Consider the following 22,801-nt stretch of genomic DNA (forward strand, 5'->3'; position numbering starts at 1 on the left):
ATTTAGTCAAGCTATATTCTTTATCAATACTACTGCAGTTAGGTGAAATTATAGTATATTGATATAATGAGTTGGGATCTGTTAAACTCAACTTTATCAACATTTGCCTGCCACTTTAAACTGTCTTAATATAAAGTGGCGCCCTCTTCCGGTCAACTCAAAGAAATGCACAACAGTAGTGATAATATGATCATTTGATTACAGGACTTAGTTTTGCGAGAAGTAAAACAAAGTTTACGCAATACAATTTGAAGATCTAGGAATTTGTCACATAGCAAAATGCTCAACCTGAATTTATTACATGGTGCAGTGTTTCCCAAACTGTTGAATAACATGTTTTAGTGATGCCCAAGAAAGACGCAACGATCAATGTGTGATAAGCACGTAGAGAAATACATGCAATAGATATAACATATAAGAAAAATGTGTCTTTTCCATCCTGAGAGTCAATGTGTGTCCTCTGCAACCCTGAGGTCAAAGGTCGACTGTCAGAGAAAGTCACCTCTGGTTGGAAATAAAGACAAACTCCACAGTCCTTTTAAATAGTGTATTGATCACTGTTGCTTTAAAAACACTTTGTTAACAATCTTTCAGAAGAAATATTGTGCAGTTTCATATGGTCATAAAAAAATTCAGTTGGAAAAAAATATATATAAATACATTGGTTGAGTTGTTGTAGATATCAGTTTTGTAATACATGTCACGTTTATGTTCAACTGTTATATAAACTGTATAGATTCATTAGTAAACGAGGAGTTAAACCTTTGATCGAACCTCGATCAAATGTTTTATTGCTTAAATCCCACCGGTAATGTTTTGTTAAAAAGTTAAAAAGTGCACTTTCTTCATAAAAGTCATTTTCAGGAATCACAGAAAGTTTACTTGTTGCATGGGACACGAAAAGTAAGAAAACAACATTCTCCATATTTGAAGAATCAATATCATCAGTCTGTCTGGTTTCACTTTGTAAATACTTGTAACACTGTAGAAAACACTAATGTCTACAGAATATAAATAGATATTTAACATATGTGTTTTATGGCTTGTGTTTTTCCTTAAATGATAAATATCTTCATTCAAATATGCATGAAGTGTTTTAAAGCCAGGAACTTGGGTTTGTTGACTAGGACCTTCATATCCTCTGTGTGAGACAAAACCCTTCCTTGTTAAAACGGATCAAACTATATCTGTAAAGAAAAATGTAGAAACTTTAACAGCAAGGTAAATATCAGGTTTATACTGAGAGGATTGGTCCTTATTATGCTTTTTTAATTGCTGACAGACTCCAGTTGTTGCAGGACGTTCTTCAGTTCCTCTGAGACACACCTCACTGTACATCACGTGTCGGTGGTGTGTCACGAGTCCCAGCTCTGTATCTTCTTCCCATCACTCTCCTCTGTGTGTTTTCCATCAAAGGATAACTTCCATCATAATAAGCTTCCCCGCAGCGACGGCGAACTCTCCAGTTTTATTTTCAGGGTAGTTCGAGCTGCGGGATTTGGCTCAAAGACACAGCTGGAGGCTCGGCTCAGTCACACGATGTTCCCACGTAACACTAGTGTGATTAAACTCACAATAAACAGGGTGCAGCATTACATAATGCATGGGAGGAGTGGAACATAAATGCTCAAAATGTATAAACCTTCAGTAAAGTGAAGCAGTTTGGATTAAAAGTCAAAATCCAGCAGAACTTGTCTGCGTCCACTTTTCTTTTTTCAGTCTTCATGTGTCCTTCATGTTCCTTTATAATCGGTAATGTCAGCATTTCACCATTTCATAGCGGGCAGGAGATGCCGCTCAGCTGGTGACGCTAAATGTAATCTCCACATGACTAAAATGTGATTCCTTCATATCTCTGTGACGCAGTTACAGGTCGAGGTTGTGAATTTGATTCCCCTCCCGATACTAGGCCCTTTGTGTTTTCCCACAGATTCTATACTGTCCTTTCAGTGAGCGTCAACAGGGTTACTTTGTCCGTTTCCAGTCCGTAGTACTCACTACTCCACCTTCCAGATTGCAACCTTCCCATCGTGTTTGCCGGCACCGCTGAGGACGTAGCGGTCCTCAGCTGAGCACAGCGCTGTCACCTTGTCGCTGTGGCCGTGAAGCTCCTTCAGGACGAGTCGGCGCTCTGCGTCCAGGATGTAAATCTTTCCTTTGGTGGAGCTGCGGCCCACACCACCAACCCACACCTGGAGGGGAACAGGAGTCACACAGTGTGGTTTTATTTCACGTCACTGCTCATGTTATCATGCATCGAAGGGGATTTATGCATTTAATTCTGTGTGTTGGTGCACGAGTTCTGTATAATAACCTGATTTTTCACTTTAATCATGCAGTAACATCCAGTGCAGTCCTGTAGCGCCACACGGTGGAACGGTTTGGTAGGGTCCTTCATACACCAGATACACACTTCTCCTGAGTCCACACACACACTCCACAGCTCCTCCCTCTGACAGACACAACAGAAACACACATCACACACAAACATGAGTGAAAAGTGCTTCAATAGAACACAGAACAACAGAAAGGTAAAGATCACAGACTGTAAAGATGGACGACATGACTGCTCCAAGAAGTGAAGCCTAAGTGCTCGATCACCCCCTGGTGGCTGGCTGCTGTATAGCCTATTATCCCTGCCTCCTCCATGTTATTGGATGGGACATGGAACAAATTAAAAAGTCAGAGTGCATAAACTAAACTCTGACAAATGTTCAAAGGTTAATTTCCCCATTAAGTTTGGGTTCAATTGGTTATTTGATGCAATCAAAAAGGAAGTGACACATCATGACTGACAGCTGAGACTGCCTCACGATTGGTCGAGCATGTGTATGGGTGGGACCGCAATACTTTGGCTCCTTCCTCTGATTGCTCCAAATGACGTCATCTTCACAGGATGTTCGTATATCAGTGTTACTTTGGCTTCATTTCTGGATGATGGGAGGAACTGGAGTCACAGCGTCCATCTTTATATATAGTCTATGATAAAGATAATCATGGTGTGTGTGTGTGTGTGTGTGTGTGTGTGTGTGTCACCTCAGGTAACAGCAGCACAGAGCTGAACGTAGCTGTAATTCCTTTTTGTTGATCCGGCAGATTCAGACGATGTTTCAATGAGCCGTTCCTCCACACCTCCATTATACTGTCTCTGGAGCCTGGAGGGAGAGAGAGACAGACATGATTTGGTTACTCAGCTCTCAGATTTCCACTTTAATACATTAACGTGAAGGTGTGAGACTCACAGCACCACAGCTTCCCGTTCCAGCCGGAGACAGACACCAGTCGATCACAGGAGAGGCGGAAGTGTCTTTTCACCTGAGTGGTTTCAAATGGAAAACTCAATGAACGAGAAACAAATCTGCAACTTCTGGGAGGAAAGCGGCAAACAGGAGTGAGTGAAAGTTAAGTTCAATGTAAAAGTTGATCATTGAATTAGCAAACTAAATCACTTCTAAAGCTGTAATAGTATTTTATGACAATTTGACCTTTCATGACAGAATATAGAAAATAACAAAAGACACACTGTTGGTTTCAAACTGACCTGTAGTGTTGATATGTCCCACACCATGACTGTTCCCTCTGCACTGCAGGAGTACGCCACCTTCTGGCTGAAGAACAAAGTACACTAGTGTGTTTATTTTCATGTACTTCTGAACACTTTACGTGTCACTTTGACCTAAATTGATTTGTACATTGATTAATTCTAAGGTTGTGGTTCTAACATGTAGAGCACTGCATGGTCAGGCACCTGGGTTCATGGTTTTTTTTGTTGTAAATAAAGCAGAGGCACTTCCTCCATTGAGTGGTTATCCTCTGCACAAGGTCAGAGGTGTAATATAGTTAATGAGCAATGCAACCAAAAAAGGGAGTCAGTCACTTAAACCCAGAGTTAGGTTAGTTTTAATGAATGGTGTTGCTATGGTTACCTACAGTTTAACAAGGGGTGAAGAAAACAAGAATGTTACACATATAATGTTTGTATACTTTATATGGTTCAATAGATATGTGGTAAAATATTAGACTTAGGCTATGTGTCAATTCTCTGATAGTCAGTGTGGTTCGTCTTATTCTGACCTTGTGTATATGTGTGTGTGTGTGTGTGTGTGTGTGTGTGTGTGTGTGTGTGCGTTACCTGTATTTGTCCGTGTCGAGCGCCAGTCCTGTGACCTCCCCCCTGTGTTCAGTCAGCTGTCTGTTACACACCATGGCCACAATGCTGATGATGTAGATAACAAAGTCCTCGGAGCCCATCCACACCTGATCCTTGTCAACTCCCAGCATGCAGTTCTGACAGCAAAACACATTTGACTGTTCAGGAGTCACACGGACACAGAGTATATTTTCATAAAAGACAAATAAGCGTAAAAAGCTATAAAACAAAGAATCAGCTATAAACAGATAAACGATGGATGAATGAATAAATACATCAATTAATAAATAAGATGATAGTGAATGGATTACTTTGTAATTCAGGTAATTGTGACAAATATTTTTGTGATATTTTTCTGAATCCACAACAAAACGAGGGAAAATATTTTAGTGTGGGTGTAAACTCATTGTGAAATACCAAACTATTCCACTAGGTGGCAACATTGTTCTTAGAAACTACAGAACCCAGTGTCCTCCTCAACATTTCAGCTAATCTCGATTTAAACGAGATTAATCTGTAAAGAAATTTGCAGCCAGTTGCTTCTCACAAAAATCAAAAAGAAATCTAGCAGAAGAGTGAAGAGTTACAGCTTGTCTTCATTTTAAATTCCTGAAGAGTTCTTACTGTCCTCAGTCTTTGAGTAACTACTTTTGTAAGAGCACGGTCCAACTGTGGCAGAGCCTGTGCAAATATTATGGTTGACTCCAGTGAAAACACACACTCTCCCTCTATCTTTCTCACACACATATCAGTTAACGTACTTCATGTGACTGTGACCTGCATGCTTGTAGTGCAGCTCAGTGATTAACACAGTCCTGAGAAGTGCCTCAAAAACTTTACACTCATCCTTAACCTCGTTTAGGCAGAACGTTCACCTACAGGAGCTTAAAGACGCCGTAGACGACTTCCACTTGTTTACGTTTACTCAGGAATGTTGCAGGAGGAATGTAGTGGGACTGAAATGTAATGTAAAATAATGCAGCGCAGTTTACCCCCTGAAACATGTGTTTGAAAGCCTGGAGATAACACTGGTGCTGTTTGAAATGAAGCAACGGGAGCGAAAGGTAAACAATTTTGATCCGGCATTGATTCAGTGTTCGTACCTTTTACACAGAACAGTGAGTCAGAGTAAAGGTGCAACATTCCCTTTATTAAAGAAAATGTGGAGTACACTTGCTTTTTAGATTTCTATCTTTGTAAACTATTATTTATCCTTTTAAAAAGAAAACTATATTCAATGATGGCTTCAGGGGATTCCCCTACTCCACCTTATAACTCCACCAAGGGAAAATATTTGTCTCTTAACCAGCTGAAACATGTCAGGAGGAAAAAGCTTTATTTTAAATCAAAACAAGAGCCAGAGGACTTTATCAATGACACTGATGAGAGTGAGTCTGTTAGTGAAGACGACCTAGAACATATAAGTAGTTATTTCATCTACTGATAATTAAAACAATATTAAAGCATGTTCAATGTTTTTGACCCGTTCTTCTTAATTCGTTTTTTATTGAAGAACTGAGGTTTGACTGCAGCTGAACCAGAATAAGACAGTTTGTTCTATGGAGGCTTTTCTTACCAGTTTTGCTTTGCCAACCTGGCAGGTGTGTGTGAGGGACCAGCTGGAAGCATCAAATACCATCACCTTCCCTCCGCTCACAGACACCCACAACTGACCTGAGAACACACACAGACACAAACACGCACTTATATATTATATTATACCTTCTCCCAAACAACAACAGTGTTTAACTTAACTTACTTTAAAAGCAGTTTACATACAGATTGCATAAATTATATGAAACCACTTTGCTAAAACCTTCCATTAAATCTTTACATAACAGAAACAACTCTGTGACTTTTGAAATGTCAGTGACCACTCAGGAGGGAAGATTCAACGGTTGGAATGGAAACACTTCATGTTGCAGCGTGACTCCACCCAGGCTTCACCTAACGGTCAGATTTCCTCCAACTCGTCCGTCGCTATTTTAAAAGCACCGCTGGCGGGAGCAAAGAGCGCAACATCCTGTTAATGTGAGAGACACAGGGCGATGGTGGGACACGACAAGCAAAAGTGAAACCTCGGAGAGGGGGCTCTTGAAGCATAAAGTGAAAGGGAGAAGCGAATGGAGAGGAGCGAGGGGGGAGAAAAAGGGAGGAGTGAGGCAGCCGTGTGCCAAGAATTCAATTCAGTGACCTATATTCACACTAGAGTGAGAGAGGGGGGAGTCAGAGGGAGGCAGGGAGAGGCAAGGAGGGAGGATCTGAATGGACAGATTTGTTCTTTTCACCGAGAGAAATCCCAAAGAGCTGACGACTATAGAAGAAGTGAGCAGTGTCTGTACATGTGTGGATCACAGAGAATGAGTATGTCAGTGCCGGGGGGTCAGTCTGCCACCAGCCGGGCATTTAAGTGGCCCCAGATGGTCTGTCCACTGAAGGACGTGGCTTTGTGGCAAGATGTTTCCTGCCAAATAAAGCTCCAGTCTGCCAGCCATTGTAAAATGAAAGGGCAGGGGAACAGTGGTAAAAAAGTCAAATGTGATGAGTGGGATTTTCAGGAGCGAGGTAGTTTAAGGGCCTCGTTATCATAAAGTGTTGAAAAGATGGTTCCTAATTCAGGCCAAAATATCCCTGATATGAACGTCGCCATATTGCACTTCTGACGTCATTCCGAGCCAGAGAAGTTGCAGCAGCGATCGTGGGGTGGAGCCTCAGTATCAAGGTCCCGGCGATACACAAGCTCGACCAATTGCAAGTGAGTCTCAGCTGTCAATCACGTTTCACCCTGTTTTTACAGCATCAAATAACTAGCCACCAGGGGGCGATTGAGAGTCTTTGGCTTCACTTTTATGGGAGCCGCCATGTCGTCCATCTTTGTATACGGATGATGCATAGATCCAACAAATCTCTGAGGCTCGACAGGAGGAATGAAACACAAATCTTTACATCAGATATTTACTCATTTGCTGTTTTGGTGTTGATGATGAAGATGATGGTGATGGAGGAAGATTCAAAACTTCAATCGTACCAATAACGGTGAAAAACAATTTACTTACACTACTCACTAAATCCTTCAGTGGCCCCATCGTGTATTTGGGTTAATTCATAATTTGTCACCAATCTATGTCGTTAAATTAAGCAACAAGCGGAGCTTTATAGTTAATGAGTAACTACAAAATCCTTGAATTCTCTTAATGACTTTGACATTTCACACACTAACTGCTCTCTAACACATTTTAAAATTATTCAACAAAAGAAAAACTGCATGTTAGAGTCTACAACCCAGACCATATTAGAGTTGGTTTTCCATTTACAGCTGCATAAACTAATTGTGGACACATTGGTAGGAAGGTTTGAGTAAAGCTGCACAACATTCTTTCAGAATCTCTTTTTGTAAATTAAATGCACTCAGTTGAAACTGTTTTATTATAGTAAAGATGTAATATATCGTAGCTAACGCAGCTCATTGTGTAGCTCAGGATATCTTTGCTGATTACAAGTCCAAAGCTGTAGTGGATTTATTAATGTTTTGCCCAGAGAGAGAAAGTGACAGCATCACATGATACTGACATGTTAACATCTCACTTGTCCTGTGTCAAATGACTTCACAGCTCCTACTGGAAAAGCTAAATTATCTATTTATGACTCTTCCCACAGCAAACTTGAGAAAATTCCCCCCCTCAGTATATTTATACATTTCTAGCCAACTTCTTTTTGTGGTTTTCCTGTGAGGGGGAATAGAGGAGGAAGTGTTGAGAAACTTTACGTGCAGCTTTATGAGCTTCTGCCTTTTTACATTTTACATTGTGTGTGTGTGTTTGTGTGTGTGTGTGTGTGTGTGTGTGTGTGTGTGTGTGTGTGTGTGTGTGTGTGCGTGTGTACCTGGTGTGTATAAAAGTACGTCCACAGGCTGAGGTGCAGCGAGCTCCAGCGAAGGGTTAATTTTGTGCTTTAGTGTCTCTGCAGTCGTCTTGGGAACCATCATGGGGACTAAAGATAAACAACAGAGAAGTCACTGACATTTACCTGGAGGTGATGGCGCACACACACTAAAAGCCCAGAAGAGAAATAACAATCTACACACTTCTGCTGAGTCGTCAAGAGAAATGTTAAGCATCCCAATCATATATGTAATATTATTACATGTTTTACTATGCAAACAGCATTAAATTGTAAATTAAAATGAGCAGCATCTTCCTCTACCTTCTGTCTTGATGCGGTCGAAGTGAGCCAGCTTAGAAGCAGCGTAGATGGCCTTGCTGCTCTGAAGGCTGCCCACCACTGCGTCCATTAACAAGGCGTTGGTCAGAGCCTGCTGCATGTACTGAGGGTCCTGGAGGAACAGTCACAGTTACAATAAACTTCATGTGGAGCCCGGTGCAAAATTAGGAAGGAATGTACAAAAAAGTATAAAATCGAAAATATGTTATGATCAAAAAATGCAACTTTTAAAATGAATAAAAAAATATATGAGGATGCGATTAACTGCTATTTTAACTCAGAATTTTTTTTAAAATCCAGTTACAATCATCCAACTATGCAAAACTCAACTTTATTCACTTTATGACAATATATGACCAAGCAAAACATCAAATTCTCATATTTGAGAAGCTGAAACAAATCTTTCATTAAAAAAAACAATCACTCAAATGATTAATCAGCAGAATTATTTTTGATTAATCAACAGTTTCTGCAATAACAACATAATAAAAACAGAAAGTTTCAAACTATTTGTACTGGGATTTATACAAAGGATTAGGATTAAGACTAAATATTGATACTCATCCAACTTGTGGATCCACAAAGCTGGATATAAAAAGTACATTCATAATAAACTGCTGGTATACTGTAAATAAGGGGAATTTAAAGACAAGATCAAATGTAAATGAGGGTATAAATGAGACAGAAGTGAAAGACACAGATTTTTACATTATCTGGTTTCACAAAGGAAAAACCTGGTCTCTGTGCATGAATGTGTTTTTATGGTAATGTGCGCCCTGTGGAATTTCAACCACACCCACAGAGGTCACTGAGGTTCACACACACACACAGACACACTAACTGATATCTACATAGAGGCGCTGTGTGAGTTATAAAAACACATCCACCGTTAAATTCTTGCTTCTCCCTCGTCCTTCTGCCCCAGATTGGACACACTCTCACACACACTTTTTCAATTCAATCTTTACCTTGTGTTGATCAGCCATGTTGCGTCCGGCCCACATCTCTTTGACCATCAGGTTCCAGAGCTCCGTCTCCGTTTTCAGGTTGGCCTCGAACGCCTCCTTCCTGCCCCGAACGCGCAGCTTCAGGCTGGGGATTCGCAGGAGCAGGAAGGGAGCTGAGGACACCTTCACCTCCTGGGGAGAGAGAGGAGATAAAGACAAGAGATGTGGATCAATATCCTGAACTGATTCTGGCTTTTTAAACTTTTAGTCCTGATAAAACTGCACTTCTCTTTCATGACGTTAATTTGATTTGTAAATACCAAGACAACCTACTCTAAATCGACCCTACTTTCATCCTCCCTCTTGTCTCACCTCTAGATCTCGGTACTGAGCCACCTCAACGTATCCCGGTCGTCCGTCGGTGAGCAGGAAGAGCCGTCGTTGGGTCATGGCGATCTTGCCCACACCGCGACCCGTTTTGACCGAGGAGGAAAGCTTGAAGACGCACTCGCTGGGCTCGATGTGCTCCAACACAGATGCTGGTAAACACACCTGACAATCACATGAAATATGAGTCAGCAGTGTGAGAGCTTTAGTTTCTGCTGATTCATCCTGGTGTCAAACCTATGACATCATGAGCTACAGTACGCAGATACTCATTTTCATTTTATTGATCAGTCCAACGTCAACTCAAGAGAATAGCTTTTTATTAAGGGTCGTTATTAGTAAGTGTTTTCGTGAGATAGATATTTTATGTCTGAGCCATGATACTGTAATTTAGAATACATGTACATGTACAGACCTCCTGTGCTTCAGCCTCAGTTTCCTTCCAGATGGTGTAAAACACTCTGAACAACTCTGGACCGACCTGCCTCTGATGACCTGCAGCAAACACACACACCCAAAAATTAGGATTATTATATAAAAAATGGGATAATCTGTGAAAACATGTTAAACTTATATTTAAAAAAAATTTTGAATCTTCATTTTCCAAGATGGTTGACAGGCACACGCACACGCACACGCACACGCACACACACACACACACACACACACACACACACTTTATCTCATTCCATGCAGTCATAACTGCCAGCAGTGTCAGTGGTTGGGGATGTTAAGTTTATTCTTTCTTGTATTAAACCATGGCAGGGCAGGTCAGCAGAGGAACCTGAGCCAATGTGGAGGACATGATAAGCTCCTTCCTGCTGGTGATTCCAGCAAAAACAGCAACTTCTGGAAAAATATTTCAGTTCCCCTTTCTCACACTCATTAGACATATTTTCCTCAATGCCTTTGCATAAAGATCACTCCAAGTGGCGACTCAACAACATCTGAACTGAGACGCAAGTCAACAGACCACTTCAGGAAGAATTCAAATCCAAATGCAATGCTGTTAGATGACCAGTGGAGCCCTGGTTACACAACAGTAGACAGGCCTGCATGGCAAACCCTCTTTCTTCAGGAAGTGGTGAGGTAATGATTAACCCAAGGAATGAATGTTTGCCTGGAAAAAGGATGAAGGAGTGTGTGAGTGTGAGCTCTACAAACAACCTGTGCAACTCACCAACAGTTAGAGCATCGAAGAGTCTGTGTATGGTCCCTTGGTCTTTTACGATCCCAGACTCCTGCACACATTTCACAAACTCCTCCAGCTGCATGTATTTTTTCGGCAGCTTGAAGCGCTTTATGGCACCCTCCTCATTGCCGTTGCCGTGGCTTGCGCGTTCCCGCTCCTGGTCCCTCTTGACCCGGCTGATGAGCCGCTTGAGCTCCGGCCGCTTGTCAGCCTAAAGGGGATATTTTAAAAACAGTTTTTATTCAAGTTATTAGTATCTATATCTACAGACAGATGGTTTATATCACATCTGAGATTCAGGGTGGACAGTTTAAGAAGAAAAGATGGAACAACTGAACAGTCACATGTTCATTGTTCCGTTAATTTGTGGATGTAATGAAGTGAATCAAGGGTAGCGCAATTTACAATTGAGTTAAATCACAGTGCAATAGGACATAGTGTCCCCATTCATGACGGCCTGGACTGACCTGTAACCGCTCACTCTCTGGCAGGGAGTCCACCAACGACTTCACCATCTGAGAGGGGAAGATTTCAGAGTCCGTCTTATAGAGACTCTGGAAGTCCTCCAGTGCATCCAGACGCTTGTTGGACACAGTGTTCACCAAACCTCGCAGGTAGTGGTACCTGGAACAAAGACATGGTTGTTAGTCAGAGTCATTCGGTTTACTTGAGATGTTAATAACCTGTGTGGAACTTATTTTTTCCACCTGGCCAGAAGAGCAGATTCATCAGGTGGTGTAGCGTTAATAGCCTTCCCCAGAGAAGTCACCATGTCCGAATAATAGTTCTGCACATAATGATAGGCCAAAGGAGGGGGGAACTCTGGGAGACGGAAAACCTTCACCGCTTTCTGAGGAAGCTTCAGTCCTGGAATACAATAAATTAAATTACAAAAGAATTCACTCTTAATTCCTTCTCCACTTTATCTTTCTCCTGTTCCTCCGATGACACTGACCGATATCAGGGGTCATCTTCCTGAGGGAGGCTGGCCGGCTGAGGCTGATGGCGGTCACAGCGTCATTGGCGGGTTGCTCCAGGTTGGGCAGGCTGGCTCCGAGCCTCTTGCTCAGTCGGTCGCTGGGGCTTGCGTAGCTTCCGTAGCCAGTCCTGGACAGTTCAGACATGGGAGGACGACGAGGGGTCTCCGTCATTGCACGATTCCTGGAAAGAGAGCGTGAGAAGACAGAAGTTGAGGTAACGATTGGTACAAGTTTTAAGTACAAGGTTTAAGTATAGGTTCAATTATGTTATAGTCAATATTTATATCGCAACACATGGGCGACGGTCACATTTGGAATATGAGGAACCAGAATTCTCACATAATGTCCAACCTGGAAATTCATTAATATTTATGTCTAAAAATAGTTTTAATAGTAAAACACATGGATATGATCTTATATAACATGCACCCTATCCCTGCAGTGTTGCCTGATCACCTCTGTCCCTTATATTATGATTTAACCCCAGCTTCATACCTGTGTCCATTGTTACGCGTGTTCTGCTCCATGCGGCTGAAGGTGTCCCGTTTCTTGTTCAGCCGGTCTCGCAGGAATGAGTGGAAGATATGCGTTTCTAAAACCTGCAGACGGCAACAAACAGAAACGTGCAGCGTTTGTGTCAGCTAAGTGTGTGTCTGTCTGTGTAAATGTGTTCATGTACCTTCTTGTAAAAGCTCTGGTCTGCTGGCTCCCTGGTCCTCAGAAACTCCTCACTGTTAAAAACTCTGTGTTCGTGGTTTAAAAAGTCCTGAACGCCTCTGACAGAGCGACAAACAAGAGCAGACAGACAGAGACGTACATTTAGACAGACAACATAATAGGCTGTGTGATGAAAACTCGTTTATTCTCGACTCATTAATGCAGTGACACTTGCAGAGCTCTAACCTGAAAATGTTGACCACGAGCTCCAGGGCGATGTTTTGTATCTGTGTGTTCAGTCGTCTCTGCCAGTCTCTGCGTTGGCACCGCAGGGCATTGGCATCGGTGCCCACTCCGAGGTGACACAGCTCCAAGTCATAATGAAGCTGGAGACACTCTGCCCTGGACGTATAGATAATAAGTATGTCAGAACTCAAGTGAGTTCGAAATATGTGGGTTACTACGACCTGAAGTGACTTAGCTCTGTTCCCCTTTTTATTAGAGTTAACAGGTATTTATAGAGAAGATTTAATTTACGTCCACATCCGGTCCAGCTTTGATTCAAGCTGAGAATCCACTGCAGGATCTTTAAAAAAATAAATCCACTGAAGATAGTTTGGTTTGGGACTATGTGTGTGTGTGTGTGTGTGTGTGTGTGTGTGTGTGTGTGTGTGTGTGTATGTGTGTTACCGTGACATGAAGCTCTCAGCTGCAGACAAAGGGATGGCTGGTAGGTCGATGGTTTCGGAACATGATGACTGGATGAAGCCATCGTCAACATTCACCAGGATGAGGTCCTCCGTCTCCTATACAGTAAAATAAATACACACATTCACTTTTGTTGTAGGTACAATGGGCACAATTCATTTCAGCACAGTGTGACTGTGTGCGACTGACAGGCAGCTACTGTTAAATATGTGAAACAAGTTTCTGTCAGATCTGAATGAACACAAATGCAGAGGAGGATAAAGAAGTTATTGTTAAATACTGTACGAAACTGTCAAATTCATTTATTTACATATTTAATAACTTATTTTGAATGTATGTATTTATATATTCTTAAGTCGTTTATTTATTTCTAACTTTGTCAACCGAGTTCAACCAATACAATAAATCTATTGATAATTAATTACCCATTTTAAAAAACTTTTTTGCTATGACTCTAAAAGCAAATTTTTTTATTTATCTAGTAATTAATCCTGGTTGTGACTATGTATGTGTTAAGAAATAGAATTAGTTAAATAAACAACACAAGAACATGATCATTATACACCCTCCCTAACAAAGGGAAGAACAACAGCTCTGAGATTAATTTGATACTTAAACCAAAATATCCAACATTTTCACTTGGGTGAAAAATCAGATTAGCCAGAACCAAGACTGTAATCACTGATGATGGGAAAAAAGCCTGAACATACAAAGTAATATTGGTAAACTCACGGCAGCAACCTCCTCGAAGTGACTGATGTGACAGCCCATGAGGAAGGCAGTGGGCGCCATGAGAAAGTCCAACATTCCTCTGGACAGGACAGGAACATAGGGCTGCTGCCAGGACAGAGGCTGGGAGAGAAGGGACAGGAAATGTAACTCAGGAGGAAGTTTATCATGTGTCTTCAGATTTTGTTCTCAGTATTTAAAGGTCCAGTGTGTAAGACTCAGGTGAAAGGGATCTATTGGCAGAAATTTAATGTGGAATAATCCTCATGATGTTTTCACTAGTTCATTTCATCTAAATTGTATGAATTGTAGTTTTCTTTATCCCAGAAAAGGCCCTTTATATTTAAATCCTCTCTACGGAGGCCGCCATGTTTTTTACATTAGTCCAGACTGGACAAACTAAACACCTTTTGAGTTTTTATGAAAACTAAAGGCTACCACAGGTTCTTTTTCATGTTTGGAAGTGGAGGGTGAGGTGAGGGGTGTTTATACGTAATGTTCCTCTGACACTCACCTGCAGGTACAGCAGAAGACTCTCAGCAACCAGAGTGAGTCGAGCCCAGTCTGATGAGAAGAAGACCAGCCGCTGTTCCTGGAGAAGACACGACAGCACCTGGAGAGGAGAGAGTTAACTTTACTCTTTTTCTCATTTAACAATTAGACTGAAATTACTTCACACTTTATTTTATCAATTCCTATTTCATCCTTTTTTCTGCAATGATGCTCTGTATATGTTTGAATTACCTGGAGGAGCGTTGTGTGCGTGAAGCAGAGGAAAGGTAGATGCAGATCAATGTCGATAACTGGGCTGTCCTGATCCTCCCTGGATGGAAGAACCACCTGAAGAGGACGGAGGCTGAAGGACTGATACACACACACACACACACACACACAGACACACAAACAGGTGTTACTATAAAGATGAAGCAAAGATGTAAAACAAACATAAGAAGAAAATCAAGTGTTTTCTGACCACGTGTAGTTGACCAGGAGGTGGTAAAGGGACCAGTGACAGTTTGGCTGAAAACTCCTTGACGGTCTCCTCGATGTCCCCTTGTCTCGCAGGCCGCAATTGGACCAGAAGACTGAGAGGGAGGAGGTGTGAGACAAAGTAGAAGATACAGAGAATGGGTTAAAGTTGTCTGTGTAATGGAACACTTGACGAAGGTCAGGTTATCATCATCTAACAGAAGTTGTTACCATGACAAGCATTCTCTCAGAGCGTTGTAGTAGGGGAACTTGGAGATGACGCACACAGCGAAGGGAGCGTAGAGACGACTCTTTGATGAAGTCCATCTGTGGCCGTTCTGGACAACACCTTCCTGACAGAACTGACAGAGCAATGAGAACATCTGTCTACATTCAGTGGATTCACTGTGACTTTATGTGAAGTTTTCAAGTGTGTGTTTGTACCTGTACTGCTCTGTAGTACTGCACAACAACCCCATGGGTTCGGTTCCCAAACAAGTCCGTGAAAACCAGGAAGTGATAACTGTCATCCTTCTGCTCATTGGCTAACTGAAGACCACCTTTGACAATGAAGAGGAAGATGAGCAAGGTCACAAGACAGAGCAGAGCCGTGTGCCACGTTCATGTATAAATGAGCTGGATTTTTTTGAAGCTCTGGTATATACAGTATATCAAGTGGCAGGTGTCCGGGAGACACACACAAAGCTGTTTATGCTTTACCAGGGAAACACAGCTGCGGCAGAGCGATGAGGTCCAGATCCTTCGGAACACTGATGTCCTCTGTCACTGACGACACTTCGGCACGATTGGCTGTATCTCCATTAGATAACGTCTCCGCAACACGATCTCGCCTCTTCTGCAAAAATTATAAAAACAAAACTGGATCAGACTGCAAACAGATGACCGGCGTCCACATTTAAAAAACCTGAGCTTACCTTCTTGATGAAGCTCTTCCTCCTCTGGACACGGCTGAACGCTGGACCAATCGCCTGGTTGGAGTTGGTCTCCTTGGTAACAAAGGGTGGGGCATGGACTTGAAGTACCTCCGCATCCAGCAGGGGGAGTTCATTTAGCTTATTCTGCTGATGAAGCTGCGACACAGTTTGAAAATATTTCAAGTTTTTATTGCAGCACAGTTGTGTGATTCATGAAATACAGAAGGGCTACATTATCCAGACTCCAGTTTAATCCATTAATGCTTTTTATTTGTATTTGCACACTTTGTATGCCTACTTGAATGTGACAGTGTGTACATGAGTTTTTCGACGTACATACCTGGTATATATCTCGTAGTTTATCACTGGGGGCCCCAAACACCACACATGCCTCCAGCAGTCCAGACGGGAGCTCCGCCATCACACCCAGCACACCCACTGTGAGAAACACGCACAGATCATTATGACTTTGAGTGATGTGACAAAAAAAAACACAGGAAGACATTTGTCAAAAGTCGTGGCCAAAGAGGAAATGTTGCAATTTGATGACCAACGACAGCTTCATTCAAGGGAAAGTTGGATAAAACAAGATTTTTGCACCAATATAAAGCAACTCGTTTAGTGGATCATCCTCAAACAGACATTTGTATCTGGTAATATTTTACCTGGACTTAATATACTGTGATCACTCATCCTTGTTATTGTTACACAGAGTCACTTGTAAAGTAACATGAGGACGAGAGGCTGCGGTGAAGTTCAGTGTATTTTAACCATGAATCACAACCGATTCCCAAACCAGATGCTTATCTGGTCTGAATTTAAGTTTACCAAATGAAAAAGCAAGAGCTTATTGTAAAATCACACACACACACACACACACACACACACACTTCTCTTTCCTCACAACCTCCTCCAGATGTGTACACATACACACACGCAATCTCATGTGGGCTCACTCATACACAACAGATGTTAGGTCTGTTGCATCAACTGAGTGAACTGAGAGGAAAACAGTGAAGCAGAACTTCGGGTTATCAATAAAAAATTACTTGTGATCAAAAGCTCATTATCCAAAAATGTTTCAATTCAATATCAAGAAAAAGGAGAAAATTGTGTTTACAAAGATGGAACCATTTCATTTTGATCAGTCAGCTGTAATTACATAAAAATGTATATTGATTCTCAAAGAAGACAAAGTGATCCTGCTGATGTCTATTTTTCTGTATTCTTACCTCAGACTGCATTTTGGCAGGATTATGTGAAAAGGACAGATTACCTTGAAGCTGAGTGGAAGGATGTGGTATCGGTCAGGACGGAACCCAATACATTCTGGTGTGGATCCAGGATTCCTTTTTCAATTTGAATAGCTCTTAGGGTTTTTAAAGGGTGTTTTTCCCACATTTTCTCAATAAATAATGCAAAGATCTTTATGGATGAACAGGCTATATTTTGTGAGGACCTGGATATTAATCCAGATTTTGTGGATCAAAATATCAACTACATCAGAGAATGGATGTTTTTCCTGGATTTAAACGTGAGCTGTTTGCAGAACATTAGCATTTGTACGACTGAATGAAGCTGCAGAGAACCACAGTCTTCTCCCTGACGTAACCCTGCAGTACACTTACATACTAATACTCATCCTCTGGTATCATCAGTTCATATAAACGTACCTGCCCACTGTATCTGTACCTCTGGACGAACACATGAACATCTGACTTGCATTAGTTGCAGCTGCAGACTGAACCCAAGAAACACCACTGTTAGCTTGTACTTTCTTTCTCTTCACCATCTCTCAACGTTCCTGCTGTTTTCTCTCCTCACACCTCCCTGGACACTGACTATCAACCGTTCCACTACTTTTCACCTCTTTACTCCTATATTTGTTGTCTATTTTTGGCCCTGACTTCGCCTGTTTCTCTTCTTCCCCTTCGACACACTTGCTTTCTTTCTCTCTGTCTCTCTTTGTCTTTAGGCCATTCTGGCCACTGACTAACTACCCTGCTGTGTCACGGAAACACAGCAAACACATTTAAGTCATCTATTCCCCGAAAACCCCTCATTTGTAAACTCTAGATACATCTTACTCATGCAAACTACTGCAGACCCACTCAAACATCTGATAAAACCCAGATGTTGTGAATGTTGCTGAGGCACACGAAGAGGGACACAGAGAGACTCCATCAAGAATTTGAATCTATCTGAATAAGATCAGTGCGTCTACAGAGGTTTTTGAGAAATAATAAGAGGGAAAAAAATGCCCAGAGTGGAAGAACTCCTCAACATCACAGCTAATAAAAATAAAGTCAAGCTTTGAGGAGGTAACCCCATGCTGAGGCACCCAGAGGCTGCACAGGGACCTTTAACAAACAAGTTTTGCTTCATAGCTCAGGGAGGAGGCAGCTTTGATGTAATCGACTCAACAACAGCTACAGTTACTGGCAGCGTGTGTTTTATGTAAGTGAAATACACAGATGAGGGAGACTGCTTCCTAAATGGATGTGGTTAGAGGTAATATGCTTACACAGAAAAAATTGTGTTTCTAGGAGTTGACAGATGTGATGTTAGTTTTTTCCGGGGACAGTGAATGTGAAACACTATACAGAATGAGAAATCACCATTCAAAGGAAACACATGGGGAAGTTGCTGACTCATTATTGTTCTTTGCAATCGGTTGTTCACATGAGGTCTACATTTCTAGATTGACCAGTTAGCAATGTTACAATATGTAAACACAGTCCTACTATATTGTGCACAATACTGAAAACAGCAGGAGTCTTTCTTTTCTAAATCCAACTGAATTCATGAACATACACAGAAAAAAGAAAATTGTATATTGTAATTATAAAACTTTGCACTTAAACTGTTTCCTACCACAACCTGCAAAAATGGTTTATCATCATTTCATTGTTTTGGCAGTAAAGACTAAGCAACATGCGGTTAAAGTGAGGAGACGATTACCTCTGATTCATCATGTGCACACAAATACACATATGTAAAAACAACAGGATTGATTCAACTGCAAGATCATTTTAACCTGAACGAACTAAACACCTTTTGACAAGTGAGGGTTTCCACAGGTTCTCCTTCATTTTTGGAAGAGGAGGGGGAGGTGAGGGGGATTCAGCTGCAACATGCAGAAGTCGATGAGTACAGTAGATGTCACTAAATTCTACACACTGAACCTTTAAGAAATGTAGTTAGTGTTGTGTTGCATTATAAGGAAATATAGTCTGTAGAAATGCAATACAGTTTAAGAAAAGTACGGATGACAGGCTACATAATAAAGTGAATCAAATGGATATGTACTTGTTTTTGTTGTTTTGTTTTTTATTGTCAGTATTCGTGTTTTAATCATGGGTTTATGGAATAGCTAGTTTGGATGGCATGTATAATGCACATGAATAATCCTTTTACATATATATATATATGTATTTATATCAGATAGGTCATTTTATTTTCTTTCAGGTTGCCCATAGATACACATGATCTTGTCGAGCTGACTAAGTTACAGCAGTTACAGCATTTTGTCTGTTGATTAATGAGCTTCCTGTCAAATAAATACAATGAAAATAGAACGACATAACAAAATAAAGATCACCACCTCTCTGCAGCAGTTTCGACACATTGATTGAAAAAGAAACTGAGTCAGCATCATTTCGAACAAGCTCAGTTTCAACGTTAGAGTGAGAGCACAACCAGCTGCTATTCACCAACACAGATAACGTTGACAACATGGATTGAATCTTTACTGACAACGTGCTTTGAGCTAAACTCGACACGTTGCCACCAGTCGAGCCAGATTCTTGAAACAAGTTTTAAAAAGAAGCATGGACCCACCTGGACTCACGCGATCATTTCATTTCCACAGTTTCAGCAGCTTCGACCTCTTGTCATCGACCTCCTGCACTTTAAGTCTCCAGCTCTCACTAATCTTTTTATCTGAAGTCTGTGACTCCGACTCTGACTGAACTGAGACCAACGCACCGCAGCTCTGAGTCTGTCAAACTCCACTCAGCAACACTTCCTGTGTTACACGTTTCAAAATAAAACCCACTTTCAAATCTGGGTCCAAAAGAGCTCCTATGGCGCCATCTACTGTTAGCTGAGGGTGTAGACTGTGAGTTTAATAAAGATGGACCCAAAATTGAAGCCATCAGCGTCTTGATAGCCCCCTGGTGGCTGGTGTAGATGATAAAGCTACGCCTCCTCCTTGTGAGTTAATGGAGCTAAACAAAAAGAGTCAAAGTGTTCAACATATTTTTCTCCTCGATGGTTTCTGTCAGATGAAGTATTGCTGGAAACACTGAGGTGTGTTCGTGTTCATGTCTCTGGTTGTTTTTATTTGGTTATTTGACGCTATCGAAACAGGGTGAAGGGGTGAGCTTGGATTTGAGCTTGGAGTCGGAAGTTGCAACAGGAACACCCCCTTAGTTTTAAAAACATAATTTTATACTATTGCATGATTTTAAATCTTTCCAACATGATAGATGACTGACCCTGATCGTTTAGTTGTTTCTGTGTCGTGGCTGCAACAACCACAGTTCATCTCTTGGTGATGGAAGATTCTTCTTAATAATGGTTATGTTTGGTTTGGACTTTTTTTTAAATTCACTTATACTGATATACTTTCTTTTGCTGTGTTTATATCAGTAGTTTATTTTTTTCCAACGTGTTGAATAAAATTTAAAAAAAATGAGTGTGACTGATTCTACTGAGAGTTCAACTGTGATTTTCACAGAGGAAATAACATCTATTCTCTAATCTTGCAGCTTTACTGAAGATTGAATTGAGAACCGCCTCTTCTCCATGGATCTATACCCCGAAGTGCTGGGGCTATAATCGGACCTCAATAGCCAGCCGTGATCGTATAGTGGTTAGTACTCTGCGTTGTGGCCGCAGCAACCCCGGTTCGAATCCGGGTCACGGCAGCTTGTTTTGAAAGGAACATATTAGACTCAGGTGGATGTCAGAGCAGAAATCCAACAGACAAATTCAGCATAGATTCTAACAACACCTAAATTAAAACCACACATTTAATATGTTCAACTTGCTGTTCCTTATATAACTGATTTATTTCATCCTTAATTAATAGAGAAGATATTAGATCATCGGTTCAAAGCGTTTTCAGTTTTTATTTTCAGCAACTGGACGTTGTTGCATGGATGTGGCTGCAGACGTGTGTCCACCCCAGAGAGGCCTCAGGGCCGAGCTCACAAGGTGTTAGCCTTTTGGATATCATGGAGAGGGATGACATACATTGTAATAATTCATCCAAGACAAAGAAAAAAACAATACAAGCCTGCAGGTTAGATTAATGGACCTATATGAAAATCCATACCCTCAGGAAATGCAAATATACTGCTATTGCGACTTGTGACCACCAGGTGTCAGCGTTGAGCCTGTGTACACAGTGAAATCACATATTGTGGCATTATTTTATATATTGATTGTATAAATGCAACAGTGCGAAACTTGTTTATTGTGTTTATATTGTCTTTAAGTATTTATCACTTTTCACTATATTCTGCTCGAACAGGGTAGATTTCCCCAGGGTGCGATTAATTAAGGCTCATCTTATTTTATCTTATCTTAATACTTTCCAAAACGAAATCATGACCGAGGATATTTTCTTTCTTATATACTACACAGTTCCACCTGTGAACGTTGTTTTTGCTCACACTAATCATGTTGTCCGAATAATCTGAAAATTGAGTTCCTCTGATGGGAAAAAGTCACATGAAGTCATGAACAAGTCGAACCAAGTCGTAAAGTTTGCAAACATTGTGGAACACATTGATGTGAGTTGATGAGTGTTCGACCACATAACAACTTCAGAAAGCACGAGGACAGAAGTCTGAAGAAACGACTGCTGATGAGGGGGAGGGGAAGGCTAGATCTCATTTGTGGGCACGAAAGTCTTCATCCCGTGTGGCCAGCCGTGATCGTATAGTGGTTAGTACTCTGCGTTGTGGCCGCAGCAACCCCGGTTCGAATCCGGGTCACGGCAGCTCCTTTTAGCAGGATGGTTCACTGACCTGCCTTCAACACACATCAAGCACCTCACCACTCACACACCTGAGGGTTTATACACTGTGGTCACAGATGTGTTGATATTTGTTGTAGCAAATGCCTATAAATCAAGTAAGAGTTTGTTCTCTGCAGCTATTTCACATCTCTATTTACTATGTGGATTAAGATTATCAATAGAAAAATTCAGCCATTAAAAAACTCAAAATCCATCCAGCAACATATACAATTATACATTTCTAGCTATGACGAAAACACATTAATGCACCAATAATCAAGATAAGATAAGAAAATCCTTTATTAGTCCCATGATGGGGGAATTTGTAATATTACAGCAGCAAGTGTCAGAAATAAGCATCAGTTATAATAAGTAACATGCAGTACTTAAGTGATAGAAGACAAACAAAATATAGAAACATATGAATAGAATAAAAACTGATATATTCAGTGTAAAACAAGGAAAATATGTGCATTGAGAGAATATGTACGGTGAATGAATTGCCCATGAACCATTGTATTGCACAGACCGATGAATATTGCACAGTTAAAGGTTCAGTGTGTAGAATTTTGTGATATCTAGTGTTGAAATTATGTTGCAGCTGAACACCCCTCACCTCCCCCTCTCCTTCTAAAGATGAAAAAGAACCTGTGGTAGCTTCAGTTTTCATAAAAACTCAAAAGGTATTTAGTTTGTCCAGTCTGGACTAATGTTTAAAACATGGCGGCCTCCATAGAGAGGGTCCACTCCATGTAAATATAAAGTATTTAAATATAAAGGGCCTTTTCTGGGATAAAGTAAACTACAATTCATACAATTTAGATGAAATGAACTAGTGAAAACATCATGAGGATTATTCTACATGAAATTTCTGCCAATAGTTCCTTTCACCTAAGTC

The 22,801-nt window shown here is 41.1% G+C and overlaps 1 protein-coding gene and 2 non-coding genes across 3 annotated transcripts; 2 read left to right on the forward strand and 1 right to left on the reverse strand.

Annotated features, from left to right (window-relative positions):
• Positions 1-533: 533 nt before the first annotated feature.
• Positions 534-19,896, reverse strand: dennd3a (DENN/MADD domain containing 3a). The gene is made up of 30 exons (XM_069516873.1): positions 19,716-19,896; positions 16,216-16,313; positions 15,876-16,031; positions 15,661-15,796; positions 15,385-15,500; positions 15,172-15,302; positions 14,945-15,056; positions 14,716-14,835; positions 14,486-14,584; positions 13,975-14,094; positions 13,225-13,340; positions 12,781-12,936; positions 12,557-12,653; positions 12,373-12,476; positions 11,853-12,058; positions 11,605-11,764; positions 11,365-11,521; positions 10,886-11,108; positions 10,121-10,200; positions 9,691-9,870; positions 9,340-9,510; positions 8,354-8,483; positions 8,033-8,140; positions 5,727-5,824; positions 4,133-4,287; positions 3,542-3,608; positions 3,243-3,315; positions 3,037-3,155; positions 2,315-2,452; positions 534-2,192 (listed from the first exon to the last, which is right to left on the reverse strand). Exons 2-30 carry the CDS (start codon positions 16,294-16,296, stop codon positions 1,998-2,000), a joined length of 3,804 nt encoding a protein of 1,267 aa, XP_069372974.1. The 5' UTR covers positions 16,297-16,313; positions 19,716-19,896; the 3' UTR covers positions 534-1,997.
• Positions 19,897-20,734: 838 nt separating this feature from the next.
• Positions 20,735-20,806, forward strand: trnah-gug (transfer RNA histidin (anticodon GUG)). Its single transcript has one exon. It is a non-coding gene; the product is annotated as a tRNA-His (tRNA).
• A 1,007-nt stretch (positions 20,807-21,813) lies between these two features.
• trnah-gug (transfer RNA histidin (anticodon GUG)) lies at positions 21,814-21,885 on the forward strand. The gene has a single exon. It is a non-coding gene; the product is annotated as a tRNA-His (tRNA).
• Positions 21,886-22,801: the final 916 nt, after the last annotated feature.

Source organism: Paralichthys olivaceus, chromosome 20 (genome assembly GCF_024713975.1).
Source record: "Paralichthys olivaceus isolate ysfri-2021 chromosome 20, ASM2471397v2, whole genome shotgun sequence".
Lineage (NCBI taxonomy): Eukaryota > Metazoa > Chordata > Actinopteri > Pleuronectiformes > Paralichthyidae > Paralichthys > Paralichthys olivaceus.